Source organism: Gymnoscopelus braueri, assembly GCF_963280865.1.
Source record: "Gymnoscopelus braueri genome assembly, chromosome: 15".
Lineage (NCBI taxonomy): Eukaryota > Metazoa > Chordata > Actinopteri > Myctophiformes > Myctophidae > Gymnoscopelus > Gymnoscopelus braueri.
In genome coordinates this window covers 21,799,146-21,809,569 of record NC_137620.1, presented here as the reverse complement: position 1 = coordinate 21,809,569, position 10,424 = coordinate 21,799,146, and the positions used below count along the sequence as shown (strand labels likewise).

General features: G+C 37.1%; 1 protein-coding gene across 1 annotated transcript; it reads right to left on the bottom strand.

Moving 5' to 3' along the window:
- Positions 1-4,577: 4,577 nt before the first annotated feature.
- LOC308102331 (uncharacterized protein) lies at positions 4,578-8,381 on the bottom strand. The gene is made up of 5 exons (XM_080451996.1): positions 8,298-8,381; positions 8,085-8,150; positions 7,824-7,973; positions 7,315-7,402; positions 4,578-6,935 (listed from the first exon to the last, which is right to left on the bottom strand). The coding sequence occupies exons 2-5, from the start codon at positions 8,148-8,150 to the stop codon at positions 5,722-5,724; spliced, it is 1,518 nt and encodes a 505-aa protein (XP_080308122.1). The 5' UTR covers positions 8,298-8,381; the 3' UTR covers positions 4,578-5,721.
- Between the last annotated feature and the right edge of the window lie 2,043 nt (positions 8,382-10,424).

Genomic DNA, 10,424 nt, shown 5'->3' with positions numbered 1-10,424 from the left:
CGATAGATATTGTAAGTCTCCTAGGCAAAAACCCAACTGCAATCAAGCAAAACAACACAAATTATTTTGAATAAGAACAGCAGGGTTCTACCATGTGACGGAATTATAATTAATCCTAAAATCCCATTTGAATTCATACCCATAAATGAACTACAACACAGGAAGGAGAAGACCTTTACCGATGTAATTGGAGTTTGTCTGAATATTGAAGAAGGAACAGAAATGATAGTTAAATCAGGCAAAACGTACAAGCGGAATATCAGTCTAATAGACCAGAGTTGTAAACAGATCACAGTGACGTTATGGGGTAAACAAGCAATGAACTTTATTGGCAGTTATGAATCCATTGTAGCGGTGAAGTCAGCTTATATCTCGTATTTTAACGAGATATCTTTATCTGTATCGTCCAACTCTATCATTATCGTCGACCCAAATATAAAAGAGGCATACTTGTTGAAGACATGGTATGACACCAGAAGTAAAGTCCTGGACATAGAGAATTTAACTAAAGCATCGTCTGATATATTTTTCAAAACGCGAACATTGAAAGAAATGAAATTTCCACAAGAAGAAAATATAAAATGGAGTAATTATTACAGCGTGGTGAGTACAATTCTTGACATTCAATCAGATGGCTGTTTTTATAAATCGTGTCCGAATTGTAACACAAAAATAACTGAAACACAGGATTATTATTGTAAGAAATGCAAAGAGGTTAAAAACTATATTTATCGATTTCTTTTGAAGGTCTTAATTACTGATTATACAGACAAGCAGTGGGTCATCTGTTTCAATGACACAGCTGAAAGATTATTAGGTTACGACGCGGATTCTATGATACAAAGAAGAGACAAAGATCTGTCTGCATTCAAAGACATATTTCAGAAGTTAACGTCTACAACACACATTTTTTATAATAAAGTCGGACCGAAGAATTACAATAATGAAACAACATTACAGACGACTGTTATTAAGATATTACCAGAAAACCATTCAGAAGATGCGTCATAGTATATATATATTTTTGTAATATAGTAATACATTTCTGACAATTAATATTATTGTCTGTTCTATTTTAAGGAATACGTAAATATTACGTAAATATATTAATCTTTTTTTAATCTCTTTTTTCATCTTATTTTATTTTTAACATTGGAAGACAAGTATTAGAACTTTTTGTTTAACTAAAAGATATATATTTTACCCTACTGTATCTCATTAGTTATTGCTATTATAATATAATTGATATATATCAGATGCGTCATAGTATATACATTTTTGTAAGAAATACATAAATAAATAATTTTTTGGATCTCTTTTTTTCATCCTATCTTTTTTTAAACATTTTTTTAAACATATTTTTAAACACTAGAAGACAAAATATGATTTTTAAATCATTTTTTTTTAAATAAATATTTCTTTAACATACACCTTTTTATTTAACTACAGTATATATCTTTTACTCTACTGTATCTCATTAGTTATTGCTATGATAATATAATTGCTATAGTCTGCTGGCGGAGACTTGTGCTCCGAGGAGCACATTTTCTAGTTATTATTTATATTTAGTCCCCTTTAGTTGTTATTGGGGTATTTGTCACTGTACAGCACATGTGAAAAATGTCCCTCTGTATTTATCCATCCTAACTGGAGCAGTGAGCGCTATTAATATTGCGCCCAGGGAGCAGTTAATTGTCTTGCTCAGGGACACTTTGACACATAGACAGTGTTGGGGGAAGCTATTTTGAAAGCGTAGCTTGTAAAGCTACAAGTAGCTCACCATGGCAGTAGCTTGATCAAGCTACATAGCTACCCCTGGAGAAATGTAACTTGTAAAGCTACAGCTACATAGGAAAAAGTAGCTCAGCTACTTTTTTTCCCCAGCGTTAAATTGAGAATGTAAGTGGTGTATAAAAAACTAAATATAATATCCTACAAAAAAGCTTGCAGAAATATGCCTCTCAACTGAGTTCTATTTCAAAAAGGTTGACATTTTCTTTAGTAAACATCTGTGTTCATAAAGTAAAAGACTTAATTACACAAAAAAGAGGATATGTGATATTTGATCCTCAATCGTCAAAAAACACACAGACAGTCTAGTCTTCTTTAAATATAAAACTGTAATGACACTTATTGTCTGCACTTATTATCTAATAATCCAGATGTAAAAAAATAAAGACTGGTCTCTTGTATAATGATAGCTACACCTTTACACATTAACTAACAGTGTTGGGTAGTAACAAATTAATAATAATATATTACTGTAATATTATTACTTTTCCCAGTAACGAGTAAAGTAAGGTATTATTCTGCCAAAACAGTAATATAATACCATAATACTACGACAAAAAAGGCCTCGTTACTCGTTACTGATGACTAGCGTCATTTATTTTGCTCATTCATTCATTTAATATGTATGTACTCTCTCCGTCTCTCGTAGAGGCAAGTTGTCGCATCATGCAAAAATAGAGTAGATCTACAAGCTATCAACCTACGTCAACAGAGATAATTTCTTGCAGATCAGTTCTTTTTAGCACACAGCCTGCGCACAGTTATGACCTGTATGCGACCACCGCGTCGTGTATTTCGCCGACGTTTTTTAACTTCAAAAAGCTCTCAAACTTCTATTTTGAGGCACGGAATATATCGTTCGGATAGAATTGAGTTGTTTAACTTCATATATATGGTCAATTAATCATGACAGAGCCTATTTAAAAATAAAAATTCAGAGAACCGTCAGGGGCAGGCAGTGACACGCATACGCATTGTATCCGAATAAAGCAACCTATTTTCGGCATGGCCCTTTCAGAAGTCCCCCTGCGTCACTTGTCTGGTGGTCGGGGAAACAAACTGCTGATGAGGAGAGGAAACAGTGTTCCTCTCCTCTTCTCTCCTCTATATCATTGGTTCTCAAACTGGGGTCCGGGGACCCCCAGGGGTCCTTGAGGGAGTTCCAGGGGGTCCCCAGCTAAATGATAGATTAGGCACCAAATGGACCCTTATGGGTCTGTAACTCTGAGAATTGTACAAATGGAACCAAATGGACCCTAATGGGTCCATTTGGTTACATTTGTACACTCTCAGAGTTAAATTGACATAGATTTTACAAAATATAATTTGCAGTCCAAGTGATAGAAATACCATTAAATGGGGGTCTGTAGCCTAATGCATGTCAAACAGGGGGTCCTTGAAATTAAAATGGTTGAGAATCACTGCTAGAGCCGTAAAAAATCTTCTCTTATGGGGGTCCCTGGCATATCTTTTTAAATGGGGGTCCGTGGGCCAATAAGTATCAATTTGGGGATTTTCATGTAAATTTTCGTTGACATGAAAATGTTTGAACCACTGCTCTATATCTCCTCTCCTCTATCCTCCCCCCCTTGCACTTTGGCTAATTAATATTGACTGGTGTAAGTCAGATATGTTGAAAAGGTTAAGAAATGTTCAAAAAGTTTACTTTATTGTTTCAGTTTTTGAGAGGCTGCAGCCAGTGTGTGCAGTTCAGATTGATGTTGTTCCTGTAAGGATAATTATTGTTCCAATTCCAAATATGGAATTTGCAGCAGCAAAATACTTAAAAGGATAAAGACTATTCTTTTCTATTGTTCCATTAAATTGGATTCAGTTCTAAAAGGCTAAAAACTGTACACGTCTTTTCTTTTGTGGGGGGGGGAAAGTAGTATAAATGAATACGTAATATATTACTCTTGAATATTTTTCCTTAGTATTCCTTAGTATAGTATTTTCCTTTTGCTTAAGAGCTGGGGAAACACATAGATCAAAACATATTACTACACCCCTTTAAATACATCAGTGCCAGTTTACACATTGCATTGCAGAGTTTGAAACTCTATCTGTATCTAATCAATTAGAAGACACAAGTTGTGGAATGTTTTGGTGGATGCTTGTCCCATTGTTAATGGACAGGTGAAAATTGGTTAGGGTGTGTAACCCTATTGCTGAATGCATAGGCCATTCAATTTGCATGTATTCCTTTTAGTATGATAAATAGTGAGCATATAGCCCCCTACAGTATTGTGTAAATGAGGTGGAATGAAGAAAATAACCTGTTTAAACTTAAATCATGTCTTCATGATTCTGGCCACCTCCGATACATGTTTAAATCTTGCCGTTCCCATCCCAGTAGTATAGTGGCATATGTCAAGAGTGTGCCATTGGCCATTTAATGTTAAGTCACAAGATAATGTAACTTAGACCATTTTATTGTCACAAGACAATACGACGGAAGCAATTTTGCCAGTTTACAATTTTTACAACTAAAATGTGTCATTTAATCCTCTTATGTTACATAATTGACATACAGCGTTATTTGGCTATGCCATTATTTTATGAAGGCGATGACATGCATCTTTAAACTAGTGATGTGTCGGTCATGATCGATCCGTTCATAAGAACTAGTTATTTGCCGTGAACGAACACGTTCATGACTCAAAACTGTTGCGTTCACGATTTCGTTCATGCCCCTCCTCCCCCTCCCCGCACACCGCACACACACGACTGGCGGGCTGTTATTCCTCCCGCGACAGACAGACAGAAAGCTGTGCAGTAGAGTTTTCCAGTATAGACATGCATGCGTATTGCTATTTGAATTGAAATAAAGGTAGCCTACTGTTGTTCCTGGACAAAAGACAGATAGTGTTAGCACCACATTTAAGTATCAAAATAAATAAATATGCATGGTCCTAGACAAAGGACAGATAGGTCAATTAACACGTTTTAGTTTGAGTAGAAGATGCAAATCGTATGCTACAGCTACTATTCATGAAGTTAATAGTAGTTAAAGACATTACATGGTTGGAAATCGATAGTCATGTGAGTGTACTGACTTGGGCTGCTTTGTATAAATTATTGCTATTATAAATAATTATCTACAAATAAAAATAACTTTACATTACATATTGCAGTAATTTATTACTTCTACACATTATATTACAAAGAAGATGGTGCAATTAGATCGTGAATGACAGTGCTGTGTTTCTGTACAGACTGTGCAGTCATATCAGTGGGATCAGATGCACACAGTTGCATGCAGTTAGCGTAGTGCATCGCATACGCTCCGCCGGGACCGGATGCGCTACTGAACGAGAACGTGAACGAATCATTTGAACGAATCTTTGCAGTGAACGAAATTGTTCGTTCACCGAAATGAACTGTTTTTCCCACCACTACTTTAAACGTATGACAGGATTGAGTTGACCTTCTCTCTATTCTGCTTTTCCACGCTGCCATGTTCAGAAATAAATTTAACCCAGAGCATGTCTTTAAACTACATGTCACAGTGTCAGATTTTTCCACTAGTACCCACTGGGTCCCCCTAAAAGAAAGAGTTAAAATAGCATCACAATAATTTTAACCAGTTTAACTTCACCATCACTATTTGAAAATAGCCAATCTACAAGCTCACGATGCTTTTGAACGCTGCTGTGAGCTTGTCTATCTATACAAAATAACAGTTTTTTGTAACATTTTGTTGAAAATATTGTAATTTGTGTCTTGGTAGACTGCATCATTCCAGTACAGTACTAGAATGATTGTACCTCATGCACATTTTCAGACTTCGGAATAGGACAAATCTTCTGCTACATAATGGACAACCATAAGACTTTCCCGCTATCTAAACCCTTGAGTTGCTTCAGAGTTTCATTTTAGACTAAAGCTGAAACATCTTGCACAGCAAAAGATATCAGTCATCATGCACAGCTAGGGCTTTCCCCCTGTATGCATCTTCATGTGTATCTTCAGACTATGTTTATGACGAAAGCTGTTGTCACAAACTGTACAGCTATAGGGTTTTTCCCCTGTATGCTTCATCATGTGCTTCTTCAGATTACTCGTTTGACTAAAGCTGATGCCACAAACTGTACAGTTAAAGGGCTTTTCCCCTGTATGGATTCTCATGTGCCTCTTCAAATTGTCATTTAGACTAAAGCTGCTTTCACAAACTGTACAGCTAAAGGGTTTTTCCCCTGTATGAATCCTCATATGCTTCTCCAGACTGATCTTGTGACTAAAGCTGTTGCCACAAACTGTACAGCTGAAGGGCTTTTCCCCTGTATGAATGTTCATGTGCTGCTTCAAAATACATTTACGACTAAAGCTGTTGCCACAAAGTGTACATATAAAGGACTTTTCCCCTGTATGAATCCTCATGTGCTGATTCAGACCAGTCTTTTGACAAAAGCTGTTGCCACAAAGTGTACATATAAAGGACTTTTCCCCTGTATGAATCCTCATGTGCTGATTCAGACCAGTCTTGTAACAAAAGCTGCGGTCACAAACTGTACAGCTATAGGGCTTTCCCCCTGTATGAATTTTCATGTGCTGATTCAGACCAGTCTTTTGACTAAAGCTGCTGTCACAAAGTTTACAGCTAAAGGGTTTTCCCCCTGTATGAACCCTCATGTGCTGCTTCAGATGACAATTGTACACTCTCTGAGTCGTCATGGATGGAATTTGTTTTGATGATTTCACACTGTGGAGCAGCTTGTTTCTCATAGACGGTCTCTTTCCTTCCACGTTTTGTGCCTTGTGTGATTGCAGTGTGTTTAAAATCGACTGTGTCTCCTCCCACTCATCACTGTCTTCAGTATCAGATTCAGAACATTGTGAAGAGAGGAGCTGAGCATCACTAGTTGGTTGTGATGCATCACTGTCCTCTGCACAAGCTTGTATTTGTTTGTGTGCAGATGAGGTGCTGGCTGGAGGGACAGTTTCTCCGTTTTCAACATCTTCACTTTTCACTGTTAGTAATGTCAACATTGTCCCATCAGCCTCTAACTGCACATCCTCTTGTGTTTGGAATAGCTCCTCTTGTTCCTCTTTAATCTGTGGATATTCTGGTTCCTTCTTGATCAGTCTGTGGCCCCTCTCCTTCTGTTCAGATGAAGACTTGTCTTTACATACAGGGACACAGTCTAGGAGGAGGAAAATAACATGATAGTTAAGTCATGATTCTTATATACATTTAGATCCAATGTATTCCAACAATGTTAACCATTTGTATTTGGCAATGTGGCACTGAACCTCTGATGTTTCATAACAAAGGAAGGAGGGCAAGCCCACAAAACCTCTTGAATTCATACAGGCATTAATGCACATCATATGTGTCCAGAAATAATAGAAATCCACAAATCCCTGTGTCCCTTTTTTCACCAATGACGTCATACCCTGACATTCAATTATTACGGTAACGGTCAGTGGTGTAATGGTGATTTTCTTCCCCAGTGGAACTGTATTTCAATAAAATCAAACGGTTGCACTTTTTTTCTAAACACCAATCATCATCGCTCTCACCTTTGGAGTATCTTGTGCACGGCATACAAAGACTCTCTTCCTTTATAACCAGTTTCACATCCCTGGCAGGTGATGGCTTTGAGGACACCTACAGAAAAAGGGAACAGTTTAATTACCTACGTAAACAAAACAATGTTTATTTTTTTCATTGTTTCACAATTAATAAATTCAATATTTAGTCAAAGCCAGTCTCCACATTTGGTTTGGAGTGAAGAAAAACAGCATTAGAGTTATGGGCCACAAAAACTAAGCCACTTAAACACACCCTTAATGTTTAATTGTCCCAGCTACTTTACCCATTCCTTTTATTACCAATACATCAAATCTCTTCACCACAAAAAACATGTTGAACACTTGTTGAATATACGTTGGAAATGCATCTCTTGACTGAAAATAACTGACCTTACAAAATCTCAACAAACTGACATGCAACTCGTTGTGAGCTTTTTCCCGATACTAGGGTTCAATGAGAGGCCTCAACCAACAGATATAATTTGCATGCAAATTACCTTTTTCCTTTTTGGAACAGCAGTGTGTTCCACAGGGTTAGAAAGGTCCAATGGAACTATTTCATCCTTCACAACCAACAGTCCACTGTTAAACCTTACACGTGATAGAGGGATGGAACACGCCTTCAACACTACCACTGTTGCATTCAGCTGTAAAAAAAAGAATAGTTGCAACTTATTTAATTAAAAAACATCATACACACAAAATAATAGATAGATAAGACATTGTAATAGTTTGGCAATAACACAAACATTACAAACCTGGTGCTCAACCTTCCTCCTTTTAGGTTCTCTACAGGACTGCTCAACTTCCACCGGTTGGCTCATCTGTAATGATAAATGGCTCGATATTAAACACAATTAAAAAGGATAGAGGTTCTTCAAGGTTAGTAGTTTGTATAAAACAATACAAAGGCCCACTATTTGACTAAGGTAAAATGCTCAACCACACAATTACAGTGTGCAACCTATTACCTTCTTGTAAACTTCTTCCTCAAAGTCAAACCCTTGGAAATGGGATGAAAGGTCTGGTTCTCTGTCTTGTCTCTGAATTTGCTGAAAGCACAAACAACATAGACTAGTGGAGTGGAACAACAACGTACAACAACGTTATGGTACTTATAGCTGAGGAGCGTCTTTCACACATTTAATTCAACCAATCAGAGCAGAGTAAAGGAGGTGGGGGGATCTTGGATGCTTCCAATGGTCCTGGGCTGACATGAACATTAACATAGCACATCACACCCGGAAACATTATTTTAGCCTATATAACATTTTAGCTACATTGTGTGGTGTTTGATGTATTTAAAAAAAATTACACATGATGTGCTCGTTCATTAATTTTTGCTACAAAATCATCCAGGTAGCCTACCATATCACACCCTTAGAACAAGCACTGAATGAATCAGGTGAATCAGATGTCAGGTCAGCTGTTGTCCAGGCATATACAAATCCCTGAATGTCCCTTTAATGCCCATAATATATGGTGATCCCTCTTGTCATCAATATGACATCATACACTGGCGTTCAAGTACTACAATATTGGAACGTTACGCTAATACTTACTCTGACAAACGGATACAACAGACACTGACAATGGGTTACTGACTGCATAACCAGAAGGACATGCATTGCATTCCCAACAAACAGTGTTCCCAAAAGGCATCTTGCTTCCTCTTGAATGTATGTGATCAACATCTGTCTCTTGACATGTACACACTGGAACAATCACATGTTTGACTGGAACAATCACATGTTTGACTGCAATCTATGCATTCACATCTGAAGTCAATGGTGCAGCTCTGAAATCAGTCCCAGCAACTACAGCCGATTGCACTTTTTTCTAAACATATGCGAGCATTAGGATCATCATCCTAATGCCAACTCTAAACTCTAACATCGCAAATCTCTATATCCAAATTCCATTTGACATGAATTTTAGAATTAATATATGTGTATTTGCGTAGCATATTTTGAACCAATAACTGGTTGGAATACAAAATAAATGGATTAAAACAACTTCAGTTTAACCAGTATATCAATATACAAAAATATCAAACACCTTATCAAACATGAACTCAATATAAATACATAAAATACGTTTTTGTAATAATACAGCACCCAAAGGCACTAATTAACTCTCACTGTGTTTAACAGTGTCAGTAGAATACAATCTTGTAATTTACCCTTTATGATCAAAACAATGTGGAATGCACCTTTAAAATGCATTTGCACCATAAGGAGTAAGTGGTAACATTTTCCATTTGAAAGTGCATCTTATAAGATAAAGCAGGATAAAATCCGGGGTTTTTTTTCAGTCTAGTACAAAAACAATGAAATACTACATTTCCCCACAACACTAGGAAATTATACCAGCAACATTTCAACAGCCAAATATATCTCACTGAATCACATCCAGTGTTCCAGTACTGACGACGTCAGGACTCAACTCTCACAACAGGGCTTTGCCTGTGTAAACAGGATGCTAGCTGTTAGCAACATGTAGCAGTGAGTTAGCATTAGCTAGTTAGCAATACAGTTAGATGTGTTTATCTCACCGAGTGGGTTAACGTTTGGTTCTTGCACAGGAACCGAAGCTGCAGGATTCCCCTCTGGTGACACTAACAGCACCAGACTGTAGCTACAGCTGGTGTTCTGTTATTTATATCGTTTTTGTGAATGCATATATATCTCACGGCTAACTGTTGGGCTGGAGTAACTCCATAGAGTTATAATTATCTGCTACTCTTCTCATGTAGACGCGCCAGTGTGAAAGAGGAAGTGCAGACGCTGTGACGTCATTTCACCCACTCGCACGTCTATGAGGCGTTCAAATGTGCTTGGAAAACACATCAGCGGCTTTGTACTAGTGCTGGTTTCAAGTATACCTCGTGAAACACAAATAAAACATTACAATAAAAAATTAAATCATCGTCTTAGTTAACCTTGTTAACTCTTTTAGCTTATGTGAGCTGGGTTTTCCACCTGGGTTACACAACACATCCAATCTGGAAAAAATATATGTTATAAATCACTAGCCTATATAACATTTTAGCTGAATGTTGTGTTTGTCCATATTTTTTTGCTACAAAATCATCCAGT

Bases quoted from the DNA above. Each gene is read 5' to 3' on its own strand.
- LOC308102331 (XM_080451996.1), bottom strand. From the start codon at position 8,150: ATGAGCCAACCGGTGGAAGTTGAGCAGTCCTGTAGAGAACCTAAAAGG. The intron at 7,403-7,823 runs GTAATTTGCATG...CTTTTTCTGTAG, and splicing joins CTGTTCCAAAAAGGAAAAAG to GTGTCCTCAAAGCCATCACC. The intron at 6,936-7,314 runs GTGAGAGCGATG...TCCTCCTCCTAG, and splicing joins GTGCACAAGATACTCCAAAG to ACTGTGTCCCTGTATGTAAA.